Here is a 19,099-nt window from a genome sequence, read left to right on the forward strand (position 1 = left end):
CCCTGTGGCACCCCCATAGAGACTGCCAGAGGACCGGACAACATGCCCTCCGATTTGACACACTGAACTCTGTCTGCAAAGTAGTTGGTGAACCAGGCAAGGCAGTCATTAGAAAAACCAAGGCTACTGAGTCTGCCGATAAGAATATGGTGATTGACAGAGTTGAAAGCCTTGGCCAGATCGATGAAGACGGCTGCACAGTACTGTCTTTTATCAATGGCGGTTATGATGTCGTTTAGGACCTTGAGCGTGGCTGAGGTGCACCCATGACCAGCTCTGAAACCAGATTGCACAGCGGAGAAGGTACGGTGGGATATGAAATGGTCGGTGATCTGTTTGTTAACTTGGCTTTCAAAGACCTTAGATAGGCAGGGTAGGATAGATATAGGTCTGTAGCAGTTTGGGTCTAGAGTGTCACCCCCTTTGAAGAGGGGGATGACCGCGGCAGCTTTCCAATCTTTGGGAATCTCAGACGATACGAAAGAGAGTTTGAACAGGCTAGTAATAGGGGTTGCAACAATTTCGGCAGATAATTTTAGAAAGAGAGGGTCCAGATTGTCTAGCCCGGCTGATTTGTAGGGGTCCAGATTTTGCAGCTCTTTCAGAACATCGGCTATCTGGATTTGGGTAAAGGAGAAATGGTGGGGGCTTTGGCGGGTTGCTGTGGAGGGTGCCGGGCAGTTGACCGGGGTAGGGGTTGCCAGGTGGAAAACATGGCCTGAAGTAGAGAAATGCTTATTGAAATTCTCACTTATAGTGGATTTATCGGTGGTGACAGTGTTTCCTAGTCTCAGTGCAGTGGGCAGCTGGGAGGAGGTGCTCTTATTCTCTTATTCTTTACAGTGTCCCAGAAGGAGGTGCTCTTATTCTCCATGGACTTTACAGTGTCCCAGAAGGAGGAGCTCTTATTCTCCATGGACTTTACAGTGTCCCAGGAGGAGGTGCTCTTATTCTCCATGGACTTTACAGTGTCCCAGAAGGAGGTGCTCTTATTCTCCATGGACTTTACAGTGTCCCAGGAGGAGGTGCTCTTATTCTCCATGGACTTTACAGTGTCCCAGGAGGAGGTGCTCTTATTCTCCATGGACTTTACAGTGTCCCAGAAGGAGGTGCTCTTATTCTCCATGGACTTTACAGTGTCCCAGGAGGATGTGCTCTTATTCTTCATGGACTTTACAGTGTCCCAGGAGGAGGTGCTCTTATTCTCCATGGACTTTACAGTGTCCCAGAAGGAGGTGCTCTTATTCTCCATGGACTTTACAGTGTCCCAGGAGGAGGTGCTCTTATTCTTCATGGACTTTACAGTGTCCCAGAAGGAGGTGCTCTTATTCTCCATGGACTTTACAGTGTCCCAGGAGGAGGTGCTCTTATTCTTCATGGACTTTACAGTGTCCCAGAAGGAGGTGCTCTTATTCTCCATGGACTTTACAGTGTCCCAGGAGGATGTGCTCTTATTCTCCATGGACTTTACAGTGTCCCAGAAGGAGGTGCTCTTATTCTCCATGGACTTTACAGTGTCCCAGAACTTTTTATTTAGTGCTGCAGGATGCACATTTCTGTTTGAAAAAGCCTTTGCTTTTCTAACTGCCTATGTATTATTTGTTCCTAACTTCCCTGAAAAGTTGCATATCACGGGGGCTATTCGATGCTAATGCAGAACGTCACAGGATGTTTTTGTGCTGGTCAAGGGCAGACAGGTCTGGAGTGAACCAAGGACTATATCTATTCCTTCTACATTTTTTTGAATGGGGCGTGCTTATTTACGATGGTGAGGAAGGCACTTTTAAATAATAGCCAGGCATCATCTACTGACGGGATGAGGTCAATGTCATTCCAGGATACCCGGGCCAAGTCGATTAGAAAGGCCTGCTCGCAGAAGTGTTTTAGGGAGCACATATAGGCACTAGCATACACACATATCCATCTCGCTCATAGCAAGAAGTTAATGCTGTCCTGAAACAAACGTCTTGTTTCTACATCACATCCCCAATTACACGTTATGACGTTAATGATCTCTCTAGCTACGTGTTATGTTAGCGATCTCTCTAGCTACATGTTATGTTAATGATCTCTCTAGCTACATGTTATGTTAATGATCGCTCTAGCTACATGTTATGTTAATGATCTCTCTAGCTACATGTTATGTTAATGATCTCTCTAGCTACATGTTATGTTAACTATCTCTCTAGCTACATGTTATGTTAATGATCTCTCTAGCTACATGTTATGTTAATGATCTCTCTAGCTACGTGTTATGTTAATGATCTCTCTAGCTACATGTTATGTTAATGATCGCTCTAGCTACATGTTATGTTAATGATCTCTCTAGCTACATGTTATGTTAATGATCTCTCTAGCTACGTGTTATGTTAATGATCTCTCTAGCTACATGTTATGTTAACGATCTCTCTAGCTACATGTTATGTTAATGATCTCTCTAGCTACGTGTTATGTTAATGATCTCTCTAGCTACATGTTATGTTAATGATCTCTCTAGCTACATGTTATGTTAATGATCTCTCTAGCTACATGTTATGTTAATGATCTCTCTAGCTACATGTTATGTTAATGATCTCTCTAGCTACATGTTATGATGTTAATGATCTCTCTAGCTACGTGTTATGTTAATGATCTCTCTAGCTACATGTTATGTTAATGATCTCTCTAGCTACATGTTATGTTAATGATCTCTCTAGCTACATGTTATGTTAATGATCTCTCTAGCTACATGTTATGTTAATGATCTCTCTAGCTACATGTTATGTTAATGATCTCTCTAGCTACATGTTATGTTAATGATCTCTCTAGCTACATGTTATGTTAATGATCTCTCTAGCTACATGTTATGATGTTAATGATCTCTCTAGCTACGTGTTATGTTAATGATCTCTCTAGCTACATGTTATGTTAATGATCTCTCTAGCTACATGTTATGTTAATGATCTCTCTAGCTACATGTTATGTTAACGATCTCTCTAGCTACATGTTATGTTAATGATCTCTCTAGCTACGTGTTATGTTAATGATCTCTCTAGCTACATGTTATGTTAATGATCTCTCTAGCTACATGTTATGTTAATGATCTCTCTAGCTACATGTTATGATGTTAATGATCTCTCTAGCTACGTGTTATGTTAATGATCTCTCTAGCTACATGTTATGTTAATGATCTCTCTAGCTACGTGTTATGTTAATGATCTCTCTAGCTACATGTTATGTTAATGATCTCTCTAGCTACATGTTATGTTAATGATCTCTCTAGCTACATGTTATGTTAATGATCTCTCTAGCTACATGTTATGTTAATGATCTCTCTAGCTACGTGTTTTGTGGTGATGTATGGATGTGGGAGTCACACGTTCAAGTTCATTTACCATGTTGAATTGAATACATGGGAAAAACTGACTCACCCGAGCTCTCAAAACAGATAGCAATAAGTTCCTGCCCCCATATCTTTCATGTAAATAACATGTCCCACTTGGCTTTAAGAAAACCATTGAAATTCAAAGTGTACTGTATGTTACTGATTCATGAGTTTCAATGGAAACTGGATTTGAAATATACATTTTCTGTGTCATTTTAAAGCCGTAGCTTGTGTAGGCAGATGAATATATTCCAAATAAATAAACTTTTGTAGATACAGTGGTAGGTATGTTTGTATTTATTGCAATGTACTTATGGGTGATGTGCAACTGATCAAGACTTGAATAAATGTCCGTCACGATCAGTTTAATAAAACAGCAGTAGAATTCACAGTTACAGTTGGCGTGTTTCCTCTAACACACAGATGAACAACAATTCATCATCTTTGGTCTGAGGCTTTTTGACACAGCTCATCCAGAGTCTGCTTTAACTTCCCACGTACACCACGTGTTATCATTAAATATAGTGTGACTCGCTTTGTAAAGTCACCATCTAGTGTAACTAGCTTTGTAAAGTCACCATCTAGTGTAACTAGCTTTGTAAGGTTACCGTCTAGTGTAACTAGCTTTGTAAAGTCACCATCTAGTGTAACTAGCTTTGTAAAGTCGCCATCTAGTGTAACTAGCTTTGTAAAGTTACCATCTAGTGTAACTAGCTTTGTAAAGTTACCGTCTAGTGTAACTAGCTTTGTAAAGTCACCGTCTAGTGTAACTAGCTTTGTAAAGTTACCATCTAGTGTAACTAGCTTTGTAAAGTTACCGTCTAGTGTAACTAGCTTTGTAAAGTCACCATCTAGTGTAACTAGCTTTGTAAAGTTACCGTCTAGTGTAACTAGCTTTGTAAAGTCACCATCTAGTGTAACTAGCTTTGTAAAGTCGCCATCTAGTGTAACTAGCTTTGTAAAGTCACCATCTAGTGTAACTAGCTTTGTAAAGTTACCATCTAGTGTAACTAGCTTTGTAAAGTCACCATCTAGTGTAACTAGCTTTGTAAAGTCACCATCTAGTGTAACTAGCTTTGTAAAGTTACCATCTAGTGTAACTAGCTTTGTAAAGTTACCATCTAGTGTAACTAGCTTTGTAAAGTTACCATCTAGTGTAACTAGCTTTGTAAAGTCACCGTCTAGTGTAACTAGCTTTGTAAAGTTACCATCTAGTATAACTAGCTTTGTAAAGTTACCGTCTAGTGTAACTAGCTTTGTAAAGTCACCGTCTAGTGTAACTAGCTTTGTAAAGTTACCGTCTAGTGTAACTAGCTTTGTAAAGTTACCATCTAGTGCAACTAGCTTTGTAAAGTTACCGTCTAGTGTAACTAGCTTTGTAAAGTCACCGTCTAGTGTAACTAGCTTTGTAAAGTCACCATCTAGTGTAACTAGCTTTGTAAAGTTACCATCTAGTGTAACTAGCTTTGTAAAGTCACCGTCCAGTGTAACTAGCTTTGTAAAGTTACCGTCTAGTGTAACTAGCTTTTCTTGGAGCAGCAGTAATGTACCTTAGGATGCTAAGTTTGAAACTCGCCTCAGAACCTTGCCGTACCCGCCCAAAATGCCACAATATGAGTTGAATCTTTTCCTTCAGATGGTTGAGCTCTATCCTGGCTCAATCTGCTCCTCTGTTCCCTGGTCAGCTGTAGGTTAGCTCTGTGCTGGGATACTGGCTCAGGGACCGTGGTGGGGAGTAGTGGCCTGCTGACCCTCTGGGTTAGAGTTGTATGTTTCTGTCTTGGCTGTGCTGTGCTGCTGTTTCAGCCACATAGCAGAGTACAAACCTCCCTGGGACAGCAACTCCTCATGCCTGGAGGGAGGGAGGGAGGGAGGGAAGTGAAAGAGGGTCAGTTAATACCATACTATACAGGGTCAGTTAATACCATACTATATACAGGGTCAGTTAATACCATACTATATACAGGGTCAGTTAATACCATACTATATACAGGGTCAGTTAATACCATACTATATACAGGGTCAGTTAGTACCATACTATATACAGGGTCAGTTAGTACCATACTATATACAGGGTCAGTTAATACCATACTATATACAGGGTCAGTTAATACCATACTATATACAGGGTCAGTTAGTACCATACTATATACAGGGTCAGTTAATACCATACTATATACAGGGTCAGTTAGTACCATACTATATACAGGGTCAGTTAATACCATACTATATACAGGGTCAGTTAATACCATACTATATACAGGGTCAGTTAATACCATACTATATACAGGGTCAGTTTAATACTATATACTGGGTCAGTTAATACCATACTATATACAGGGTCAGTTAATACCATACTATATACAGGGTGACTTTGTTGGTGACGATGACTTTGTTGTCCTTAAGCCATTTTGCCACAACTTTGGAAGTATGCTTGGGGTCATTGTACATTTGGAAGACCCATTTGCGACCAAGCTTTAACTTCCTGCCTGATGTCTTGAGATGTTGCTTCAATATATCCACATAATTTTCATTCCTCATGTTGCCATCTATTTTGTGAAGTGCACCAGTACCTCCTGCAGCAAAGCACCCCCACAACATGATGCTGCCACCCCCACAACATGATGCTGCCACCCCCACAACATGATGCTGCCACCCCCACAACATGATGCTGCCACCCCCACAACATGATGCTGCCACCCCCACAACATGATGCTGCCACCCCCACAACATGATGCTGCCACCCCCACAACATGATGCTGCCACCCCCACAACATGATGCTGCCACCCCCACAACATGATGCTGCCACCCCCACAACATGATGCTGCTACCCCCACAACATGATGCTGCCACCCCCACAACATGATGCTGCCACCCCCACAACATGATGCTGCCACCCCCACAACATGATGCTGCCACCCCCACAACATGATGCTGCCACCCCCACAACATGATGCTGCCACCCCCGTGCTTCACGGTTGGTATGGTGTTCTTCAGCTTGCAAGCATCCCCCTTTTTCCTCCAAACGTGACGATGGTCATTATGGCCAAACAGTTCTATTTTTGTTTCATCAGATCAGAGGACATTTCTCCAAAAAGTACGATATTTGTCCCCATGTGCAGTTGCAAACCGTAGTCTGGCTTTTTTATGGTGGTTTTGGAGCAGTGGCTTCTTCCTTGCTGACCGGACTTTCAGGTTATGTAGGACTCATTTTATTGTGGATATAGATACTTTTGTACCTGTTTCCTCCAGTATCTTCACAAGGTCCTTTGTTGTTGTTCTGGGATTGATTTTCAATTTTCGCACCAAAGTACGTTCATCTCTAGGAGACAGAACGTGTCTCCTTCCTGAGCGGTATGATGGCTGCGTGGTCCCATGGTGTTTATACTTGCGTACTATTGTTTGTACAGATGAACGTGGTACCTTCAGGGGTTTGGAAATTGCTCCCAAGGATGAACCAGACTTGTGGAGGTCTACAATTTTTCTTCAGAGAACTTGGCTGATTTATATTGATTTTCCTGTCTTGGGGATAGAAGCTGTTCAGGAGCCTGTTGGTGTCAGACTTGACACCAACAGTGTCTTAACCAGGCAGTTAACCACCAGCCATAACGTGATATAAAAATGACTGTATAGCAAAAGCCTGTTTCTACCAGTAGAATAGAACCCAAGGGAACAGTTTTGTGCTCTCAGTTGTCCAGCAAGGGAACAACTCTCGGCATAATGGAAAATCACACCAGGACACTATTTCACAGGTAGTGGCACCCTCTACTACACTGAAGCTGGAGGTTAACTGCCTGACAGACTGGATCTTTTGAAAGTGTATAGCATCTTGTATAGGGTTTACTATCACTAAAGCCAGTGACTCACCTCCCTCTCTCGGCAATCTGGCCATCATGGACTACCAGGATCTGGTCTGAGCCAACGATGGTCGACAATCTGAAACAAAACACAATTACATGCACTTCAGCAAGAATGACTTGGTTAGAACCAGCATCGGTGTAGAATGGAACACTATAGAACCAGCATCGGTGTAGAATGGAACACTATAAGAATGACCTGGTTAGAACCAGCATCGGTGTAGAATGGAACACTATAAGAATGACTTGGTTAGAACCAGCATCGGTGTAGAATGGAACACTATAAGAATGACTTGGTTAGAACCAGCATCGGTGTAGAATGGAACACTATAAGAATGACTTGGTTAGAACCAGCATCGGTGTAGAATGGAACACTATAAGAATGACTTGGTTAGAACCAGCATCGGTGTAGAATGGAACACTATAAGAATGAGTTGGTTAGAACCAGCATCGGTGTAGAATGGAACACTATAAGAATGACTTGGTTAGAACCAGCATCGGTGTAGAATGGAACACTATAAGAATGACTTGGTTAGAACCAGCATCGGTGTAGAATGGAACACTATAAGAATGACTTGGTTAGAACCAGCATCGGTGTAGAATGGAACACTATAAGAATGACTTGGTTAGAACCAGCATCGGTGTAGAATGGAACACTATAAGAATGACTTGGTTAGAACCAGCATCGGTGTAGAATGGAACACTATAAGAATGACTTGGTTAGAACCAGCATCGGTGTAGAATGGAACACTATAAGAATGACTTGGTTAGAACCAGCATCGGTGTAGAATGGAACACTATAAGAATGACTTGGTTAGAACCAGCATCGGTGTAGAATGGAACACTATAAGAATGACCTGGTTAGAACCAGCATCGGTGTAGAATGGAACACTATAAGAATGACTTGGTTAGAACCAGCATCGGTGTAGAATGGAACACTATAAGAATGACTTGGTTAGAACCAGCATCAGTGTAGAATGGAACACTATAAGAATGACTTGGTTAGAACCAGCATCGGTGTAGAATGGAACACTATAAGAATGACCTGGTTAGAACCAGCATCGGTGTAGAATGGAACACTATAAGAATGACTTGGTTAGAACCAGCATCGGTGTAGAATGGAACACTATAAGAATGACTTGGTTAGAACCAGCATCGGTGTAGAATGGAACACTATAAGAATGACTTGGTTAGAACCAGCATCGGTGTAGAATGGAACACTATAAGAATGACTTGGTTAGAACCAGCATCGGTGTAGAATGGAACACTATAAGAATGACTTGGTTAGAACCAGCATCGGTGTAGAATGGAACACTATAAGAATGACTTGGTTAGAACCAGCATCGGTGTAGAATGGAACACTATAAGAATGACTTGGTTAGAACCAGCATCGGTGTAGAATGGAACACTATAAGAATGACTTGGTTAGAACCAGCATCGGTGTAGAATGGAACACTATAAGAATGACTTGGTTAGAACCAGCATCGGTGTAGAATGGAACACTATAAGAATGACTTGGTTAGAACCAGCATCGGTGTAGAATGGAACACTATAAGAATGACCTGGTTAGAACCAGCATCGGTGTAGAATGGAACACTATAAGAATGACTTGGTTAGAACCAGCATCGGTGTAGAATGGAACACTATAAGAATGACTTGGTTAGAACCAGCATCGGTGTAGAATGGAACACTATAAGAATGACTTGGTTAGAACCAGCATCGGTGTAGAATGGAACACTATAAGAATGACCTGGTTAGAACCAGCATCGGTGTAGAATGGAACACTATAAGAATGACTTGGTTAGAACCAGCATCGGTGTAGAATGGAACACTATAAGAATGACTTGGTTAGAACCAGCATCGGTGTAGAATGGAACACTATAAGAATGACTTGGTTAGAACCAGCATCGGTGTAGAATGGAACACTATAAGAATAACCTGGTTAGAACCAGCATCGGTGGAGAATGGAACACTATAAGAATGACTTGGTTAGAACCAGCATCGGTGTAGAATGGAACACTATAAGAATGACTTGGTTAGAACCAGCATCGGTGTAGAATGGAACACTATAAGAATGACTTGGTTAGAACCAGCATCGGTGTAGAATGGAACACTATAAGAATGACTTGGTTAGAACCAGCATCGGTGTAGAATGGAACACTATAAGAATGACCTGGTTAGAACCAGCATCGGTGTAGAATGGAACACTATAAGAATGCCATGGTTAGAACTAGCATCGGTGTAGAATGGAACACTATAAGAATGCCATGGTTAGAACCAGCATCGGTGTAGAATGGAACACTATAAGAATGACTTGGTTAGAACCAGCATCGGTGTAGAATGGAACACTATAAGAATGACTTGGTTAGAACCAGCATCGGTGTAGAATGGAACACTATAAGAATGACTTGGTTAGAACCAGCATCGGTGTAGAATGGAACACTATAAGAATGACTTGGTTAGAACCAGCATCGGTGTAGAATGGAACACTATGAGAATGACTTGGTTAGAACCAGCATCGGTGTAGAATGGAACACTATAAGAATGCCTTGGTTAGAACCAGCATCGGTGTAGAATGGAACACTATAAGAATGAGTTGGTTAGAGCCAGCATCGGTGTAGAATGGAACACTATAAGAATGACCTGGTTAGAACCAGCATCGGTGTAGAATGGAACACTATAAGAATGACTTGGTTAGAACCAGCATCGGTGTAGAATGGAACACTATAAGAATGACTTGGTTAGAACCAGCATCGGTGTAGAATGGAACACTATAAGAATGACTTGGTTAGAACCAGCATCGGTGTAGAATGGAACACTATAAGAATGACTTGGTTAGAACCAGCATCGGTGTAGAATGGAACACTATAAGAATGCCTTGGTTAGAACCAGCATCGGTGTAGAATGGAACACTATAAGAATGAGTTGGTTAGAGCCAGCATCGGTGTAGAATGGAACACTATAAGAATGACCTGGTTAGAACCAGCATCGGTGTAGAATGGAACACTATAAGAATGACTTGGTTAGAACCAGCATCGGTGTAGAATGGAACACTATAAGAATGACTTGGTTAGAACCAGCATCGGTGTAGAATGGAACACTATAAGAATGACTTGGTTAGAACCAGCATCGGTGTAGAATGGAACACTATAAGAATGACTTGGTTAGAACCAGCATCGGTGTAGAATGGAACACTATAAGAATGACTTGGTTAGAACCAGCATCGGTGTAGAATGGAACACTATAAGAATGACTTGGTTAGAACCAGCATCGGTGTAGAATGGAACACTATAAGAATGACCTGGTTAGAACCAGCATCGGTGTAGAATGGAACACTATAAGAATGACTTGGTTAGAACCAGCATCGGTGTAGAATGGAACACTATAAGAATGACTTGGTTAGAACCAGCATCAGTGTAGAATGGAACACTATAAGAATGACTTGGTTAGAACCAGCATCGGTGTAGAATGGAACACTATAAGAATGACCTGGTTAGAACCAGCATCGGTGTAGAATGGAACACTATAAGAATGACTTGGTTAGAACCAGCATCGGTGTAGAATGGAACACTATAAGAATGACTTGGTTAGAACCAGCATCGGTGTAGAATGGAACACTATAAGAATGACTTGGTTAGAACCAGCATCGGTGTAGAATGGAACACTATAAGAATGACTTGGTTAGAACCAGCATCGGTGTAGAATGGAACACTATAAGAATGACTTGGTTAGAACCAGCATCGGTGTAGAATGGAACACTATAAGAATGACTTGGTTAGAACCAGCATCGGTGTAGAATGGAACACTATAAGAATGACTTGGTTAGAACCAGCATCGGTGTAGAATGGAACACTATAAGAATGACTTGGTTAGAACCAGCATCGGTGTAGAATGGAACACTATAAGAATGACTTGGTTAGAACCAGCATCGGTGTAGAATGGAACACTATAAGAATGACTTGGTTAGAACCAGCATCGGTGTAGAATGGAACACTATAAGAATGACCTGGTTAGAACCAGCATCGGTGTAGAATGGAACACTATAAGAATGACTTGGTTAGAACCAGCATCGGTGTAGAATGGAACACTATAAGAATGACTTGGTTAGAACCAGCATCGGTGTAGAATGGAACACTATAAGAATGACTTGGTTAGAACCAGCATCGGTGTAGAATGGAACACTATAAGAATGAGTTGGTTAGAACCAGCATCGGTGTAGAATGGAACACTATAAGAATGACTTGGTTAGAACCAGCATCGGTGTAGAATGGAACACTATAAGAATGACTTGGTTAGAACCAGCATCGGTGTAGAATGGAACACTATAAGAATGACTTGGTTAGAACCAGCATCGGTGTAGAATGGAACACTATAAGAATAACTTGGTTAGAACCAGCATCGGTGGAGAATGGAACACTATAAGAATGACTTGGTTAGAACCAGCATCGGTGTAGAATGGAACACTATAAGAATGACTTGGTTAGAACCAGCATCGGTGTAGAATGGAACACTATAAGAATGACTTGGTTAGAACCAGCATCGGTGTAGAATGGAACACTATAAGAATGACTTGGTTAGAACCAGCATCGGTGTAGAATGGAACACTATAAGAATGACCTGGTTAGAACCAGCATCGGTGTAGAATGGAACACTATAAGAATGCCATGGTTAGAACTAGCATCGGTGTAGAATGGAACACTATAAGAATGCCATGGTTAGAACCAGCATCGGTGTAGAATGGAACACTATAAGAATGACTTGGTTAGAACCAGCATCGGTGTAGAATGGAACACTATAAGAATGACTTGGTTAGAACCAGCATCGGTGTAGAATGGAACACTATAAGAATGACTTGGTTAGAACCAGCATCGGTGTAGAATGGAACACTATAAGAATGACTTGGTTAGAACCAGCATCGGTGTAGAATGGAACACTATGAGAATGACTTGGTTAGAACCAGCATCGGTGTAGAATGGAACACTATAAGAATGACTTGGTTAGAACCAGCATCGGTGTAGAATGGAACACTATAAGAATGACTTGGTTAGAACCAGCATCGGTGTAGAATGGAACACTATAAGAATGACTTGGTTAGAACCAGCATCGGTGTAGAATGGAACACTATAAGAATGACTTGGTTAGAACCAGCATCGGTGTAGAATGGAACACTATAAGAATGAGTTGGTTAGAGCCAGCATCGGTGTAGAATGGAACACTATAAGAATGACCTGGTTAGAACCAGCATCGGTGTAGAATGGAACACTATAAGAATGACTTGGTTAGAACCAGCATCGGTGTAGAATGGAACACTATAAGAATGCCTTGGTTAGAACCAGCATCGGTGTAGAATGGAACACTATAAGAATGAGTTGGTTAGAGCCAGCATCGGTGTAGAATGGAACACTATAAGAATGACCTGGTTAGAACCAGCATCGGTGTAGAATGGAACACTATAAGAATGACTTGGTTAGAACCAGCATCGGTGTAGAATGGAACACTATAAGAATGCCTTGGTTAGAACCAGCATCGGTGTAGAATGGAACACTATAAGAATGACTTGGTTAGAACCAGCATCGGTGTAGAATGGAACACTATAAGAATGACTTGGTTAGAACCAGCATCGGTGTAGAATGGAACACTATAAGAATGACCTGGTTAGAACCAGCATCGGTGTAGAATGGAACACTATAAGAATGACTTGGTTAGAACCAGCATCGGTGTAGAATGGAACACTATAAGAATGACTTGGTTAGAACCAGCATCGGTGTAGAATGGAACACTATAAGAATGACTTGGTTAGAACCAGCATCGGTGTAGAATGGAACACTATAAGAATGACCTGGTTAGAACCAGCATCGGTGTAGAATGGAACACTATAAGAATGACTTGGTTAGAACCAGCATCGGTGTAGAATGGAACACTATAAGAATGACTTGGTTAGAACCAGCATCGGTGTAGAATGGAACACTATAAGAATGACTTGGTTAGAACCAGCATCGGTGTAGAATGGAACACTATAAGAATGACCTGGTTAGAACCAGCATCGGTGTAGAATGGAACACTATGAGAATGACTTGGTTAGAACAAGCATCGTTGTAGAATGGAACACTATAAGAATGCCTTGGTTAGAAACAACTTATACTGCTTTCATCTTAATGGTATTAGATGCTAGTGGTGCTATCATCTTAACGGTATTAGATGCTAGTGGTGCTATCATCTTAATGGTATTAGATGCTAGTGGTGCTATCATCTTAACGGTATTAGATGCTAGTGGTGCTATCATCTTAATGGTATTAGATGCTACTGGTGCTATCATCTTAATGGTATTAGATGCTACTGGTGCTATCATCTTAATGGTATTAGATGCTAGTGGTGCTATCATCTTAATGGTATTAGATGCTACTGGTGCTATCATCTTAATGGTATTAGATGCTCGTGGTGCTATCATCTTAATGGTATTAGATGCTAGTGGTGCTATCATCTTAATGGTATTAGATGCTAGTGGTGCTATCATCTTAACGGTATTAGATGCTAGTGGTGCTATCATCTTAATGGTATTAGATGCTAGTGGTGCTATCATCTTAATGGTATTAGATGCTAGTGGTGCTATCATCTTAACGGTATTAGATGCTAGTGGTGCTATCATCTTAATGGTATTAGATGCTAGTGGTGCTATCATCTTATCGGTATTAGATGCTAGTGGTGCTATCATCTTAACTGTATTAGATGCTAGTGGTGCTATCATCTTAATGATATTAGATGCTAGTGGTGCTATCATCTTAACGGTATTAGATGCTAGTGGTGCTATCATCTTAACGGTATTAGATGCTAGTGGTGCTATCATCTTAACGATATTAGATGCTAGTGGTGCTATCATCTTAACAGGATTAGATGCTAGTGGTGCTATCATCTTAATGATATTAGATGCTAGTGGTGTTATCATCATAACGGGATTAGATGCTAGTGTATCATCATAACGATATTAGATGCTAGTGGTGCTTTCATCTTAACGGTTTTAGATGCTAGTGGTGCTATCATCTGTTCTTCAATATTTAATCTAGACCTTAATCAAAGGAAGGCTTATCTATGTTTCCACCTAGGTTGCGTTTGAAATGGCACTCTATTCCCTGAAGAAAAAGGGGCCAGAGGGCGGGCTGCCTTATGAGAATTCATAGGTGATCGAATAAACCCCCCACTTCCTTCCATTCTCCTAGCAAACGTGCAATCTTTGGAGAATAAAATTGATGACCTATGCTGAAGATTAAACTACCAACGGGACATTTAAAACTGTAACATCTTATGCTTCACGGAGTCGTGGCTGAACGACGACACTATCAACATACAGCTGGCTGGTTATACGATGTACCGGCAGGATAGAACAGCAGCGTCTGGTAAAACAGGGGGGGTGGACTATGTAGTTTTGTAAATAACAGCTGGTGCACGATATCTAAGGAAGTCTGAAGCTATTGCCTGCCTGAAGTAGAGTATCTCATGATAAGCTGTAGACCACACTATCTATCTAGAAAGTTTTCATCTGTATTTTTCGTAGCTGTTTACATACCACCACAGACTGAGGCTGACACTAAGACAGCATTGAATGAACTGTACTGCACCATAAGCAAACAAGAACATGCACACCCAGAGGCGGCGCTCCTAGTAGCAAGGGACTTTAATGCAGGGAAACTTAAATCCGTTTGACCAAATTTCTATCAGCATGTTAAATGTGCAACCAGAGGGAAAAAAACTCTGGACCACCTTTACTCCACACACAGAGACGCGTATAAAGCTCTCCCTCGCCCTCCATTTGGCAAATCTGACCATAATTATATCCTCCTGATACTTGCTAACAAGCAAATATTAAAGTGACTCTGTCTATAAAAAAGTGGTCAGATGAAGCAGATGCTAAACTACAGGACTGTTTTGCTATCACACAGGAATATGTTCCGGGATTCTTCCGAAGGCATTGAGGAGTACACCACATCAGTCACTGGCTTCATCAATAAGTGCATTGATGACGTCGTCCCCACAGTGACTGTACGTACATACCCCAACCAGAAGCCATGGATTACAGGCAACATCCGCACTGAGCTAAAGGCTAGAGCTGCCGCTTTCAAGGAGCGGGACTCTAACCCAGAAGCTTATAAGAAATCCTGCTATGCCCTCCGATGAACCATCAAACAGGCAAAGCATCAATACAGGACTAAGATCAAATCGAACTACACCGGCTCTGACGCTCATCGGATGTCTGTAATACCAACATGTTTAAAGCAGACCGCCATAGTGCCTGTGCCCAAGAACACTAAGGTAACCTGCCTAAATGACTACCGACCCGTAGCACTCACGTCTGTAGCCATAAAATGCTTTGAAAGGCTGGTCATGGCTCACATCAACATCATTATCCCAGCAACCCTAGACCCACTACAATTTGCATACCGCACCAACAGATCCACAGATGATGCAATCTCTATTGCACTCCACACTGCCCTTTCCCACCTGGACAAAAGGAACACCTATGTGAGAATGCTGTTCATTGACTACAGCTCAGTGTTCAACACCATAGAGCCCTCAAAGCTCATCACTAAGCTAAGGACCTTGGGACTAAACACCTCCCTCTGCAACTGGATACTGGACTTCCTGACGGGCCACCCCCAGGTGGTAAGGGTAGGTAGCAACACATCTGCCACGCTGATCCTCAACACAGGGGTCCCTCAGGGGTGCGTGCTCAGTAACCTCCTGTACTCCCTGTTCACTCATGACTGCACAGCCAGACACGACTCCAACACCATCATTAAGCACGGCAGAGCTTCAAGTTCCAACACCAATAAACTAACATGGTCCAAACATACTAAGACAGTCGTGAAAAGGGCACGACAAAACCTATTTCCCCTCAGGAGACTGAAAAGATTTGGCATGAGTCCTCAGATCCTCAAAATGTTCTACAGCTGCACTATCGAGAACATCCTGACGGGTTGCATCACTGCCCAAGCAACTGATCGCAAGGCTCTACAGAGAGCCCAGAACGGCCCAGTACATCACTGGGGCCAAGCTTCCTGCCATCCAGGACCTCAATACCAGGCGGTGTCAGAGGAAGGCCCTGAAAATTGTCAAAGACTCCAGCCACCCTAGTCACAGACTGTTCTCTCTGCTACTGCAAGGCAAGCGGTACCGGAGCGCCAAATCTACGTCCAAGAGGCTTCTAAACAGCTTCTACCCCCAAGCCATAAGACTCCTGAACATTTAATCAAATGGCTACCCAATTTGCATTGCCCCCCCCCCTGCTACTCTCTGTTGTTATCATCTATGCATGTATGCATAGTCACTTTAATAACTCTACTTACATGTACATATTACCTCAACTAACCAGTGCCCCCGCACATTGACCCTGTACTGGTACCCCTGTATATAGTCTCCACATTGACTCTGTACCGTAACACCCTGTATATAGCCTCCACATTGACTCTGTACCGTAACACCCTGTATATAGCCTCCACATTGACTCTGTACCGGTACCCCCTATATATAGCCTACACATTGACTCTGTACCGGTACCCCCTGTATATAGCCTCCACATTGACTCTGTACCGTAACACCCTGTATATAGCCTCCACATTGACTCTGTACCGGTACCCCCTGTATATAGCCTCCACGTTGACTCTGTACCGTAACACCCTGTATATAGCCTCCACGTTGACTCTGTACCGTAATACCCTGTATATAGCCTCCACATTGACTCTGTACCGGTACCCCCTGTATATAACCTCCACATTGATTCTGTACCGGTACCCCCTGTATATAGTCTCCACATTGTTATTTTACGGCTGCTCTTTAATTACTTGTTACTTTTATTTCTTATCTGTATTTTTTAAAACTTCATTGTTGGTTAGAGCCTGAAAGTAAGCATTTCACTGTGAGGTCTACTACACCTGTTGTATTCAGCATTTCACTGTAAGGTCTACTACACCTGTTGTATTCAGCATTTCACTGTGAGGTCTACTACACCTGTTGTATTCAGCATTTCACTGTAAGGTCTACTACACCTGTTGTATTCAGCATTTCACTGTAAGGTCTACTACACCTGTTGTATTCAGCATTTCACTGTGAGGTCTACTACACCTGTTGTATTCAGCATTTCACTGTGAGGTCTACTACACCTGTTGTATTCAGCATTTCACTGTAAGGTCTACTACACCTGTTGTATTCAGCATTTCACTGTAAGGTCTACTACACCTGTTGTATTCAGTATTTCACTGTGAGGTCTACTACACCTGTTGTATTCAGCATTTCACTGTAAGGTCTACTACACCTGTTGTATTCAGCATTTCACTGTGAGGTCTACTACACCTGTTGTATTCAGCATTTCACTGTAAGGTCTACTACACCTGTTGTATTCAGCATTTCACTGTGAGGTCTACTACACCTGTTGTATTCAGCATTTCACTGTAAGGTCTACTACACCTGTTGTATTCAGCATTTCACTGTAAGGTCTACTACACCTGTTGTATTCAGCATTTCACTGTAAGGTCTACTACACCTGTTGTATTCAGCATTTCACTGTAAGGTCTACTACACCTGTTGTATTCAGCATTTCACTGTGAGGTCTACTACACCTGTTGTATTCAGCATTTCACTGTAAGGTCTACTACACCTGTTGTATTCAGCATTTCACTGTGAGGTCTACTACACCTGTTGTATTCAGCATTTCACTGTAAGGTCTACTACACCTGTTGTATTCAGCATTTCACTGTAAGGTCTACTACACCTGTTGTATTCAGCATTTCACTGATAAAATATGATTGTATTTGATATCTGCAATAGGAGACAGCAGAGAGAAGTGGGGGACATGTTGTAGAGGTATTTTCATCTTCATTAATTTGCATTGGCAAGACTGGTTTGATAATGTAACCTATGAATTAAAGAATAAAGTCAGGGATTTTGATGCAAGACTGGAGTCAGGATTTTGGGTTTCAGTGGGATTGGAAAGGAGGAGAAGATAGACTTTTCCATCATGGCCTCTGAATCGTTTACAGACTTCATGTCTGTGACAGAGATGCCTATGTAATGAATGGTGTATAGGCCTATCAAATTTGGGACTGTCTGAAAGAGTCACAATGACCGCTCGAAGAGGCACACAAGATCAGGGGATTTAGACCTGAGGCAGCTGGATGTCTGTCTGGCACTCTTTCTGTTTTCATGCCCTTAAACTGACATTGCGTCCCAAACAGGCACCCTATTCCCTTTGGTCAGATACCCTATTCCCTTTGGTCAGGTACCCTAATCCCTTTGGTCAGGCACCCTATTCCCTTTGGTCAGATACCCTATTCCCTTTGGTCAGGTACCCTATTCCCTTTGGTCAGGTACCCTATTCCCTTTGGTCAGATACCCTATTCCCTTTGGTCAGGTACCCTATTCCCTTTGGTCAGATACCCTATTCCCTTTGGTCAGGTACCCTATTCCCTTTGGTCAGGCACCCTATTCCCTTTGGTCAGGCACCCTATTCCCTTTGGTCAGGCACCCTATTCCCTTTGGTCAGGCACCCTATTCCCTTTGGTCAGGCACCCTATTCCCTTTGGTCAGGCACCCTATTCCCTTTGGTCAGGTACCCTATTCCCTTTGGTCAGGTACCCTATTCCCTTTGGTCAGGTACCCTATTCCCTTTGGTCAGGCACCCTATTCCCTTTGGTCAGGCACCCTATTCCCTTTGGTCAGGTACCCTATTCCCTTTGGTCAGGTACCCTATTCCCTTTGGTCAGGCACCCTATTCCCTTTGGTCAGGTACCCTATTCCCTTTGGTCAGGCACCCTATTCCCTTTGGTCAGGTACCCTATTCCCTTTGGTCAGGCACCCTATTCCCTTTGGTCAGGCATTGGTCAGGCACCC

At 42.3% G+C, this 19,099-nt stretch overlaps 1 protein-coding gene across 1 annotated transcript in view; it reads right to left on the bottom strand.

Annotated features, from left to right (window-relative positions):
- Positions 1 to 3,658: 3,658 nt before the first annotated feature.
- The window catches only part of abcb6b (ATP-binding cassette, sub-family B (MDR/TAP), member 6b), a 65,958-nt gene continuing 50,517 nt past the window's right edge, over positions 3,659 to 19,099 (bottom strand). The window contains exons 17-18 of the mRNA XM_036965263.1: positions 7,233 to 7,301; positions 3,659 to 5,216 (exon numbers count right to left, since the gene is read on the bottom strand). Coding sequence (XP_036821158.1) covers positions 5,081 to 5,216; positions 7,233 to 7,301 — 205 coding nt within the window. The 3' untranslated portion in view covers positions 3,659 to 5,080. The remainder of the gene's footprint in view (positions 5,217 to 7,232; positions 7,302 to 19,099) is intronic.

The sequence above is a fragment of the Oncorhynchus mykiss genome, chromosome 3, assembly GCF_013265735.2.
Source record: "Oncorhynchus mykiss isolate Arlee chromosome 3, USDA_OmykA_1.1, whole genome shotgun sequence".
NCBI classification, from domain to species: Eukaryota; Metazoa; Chordata; class Actinopteri; order Salmoniformes; family Salmonidae; genus Oncorhynchus; species Oncorhynchus mykiss.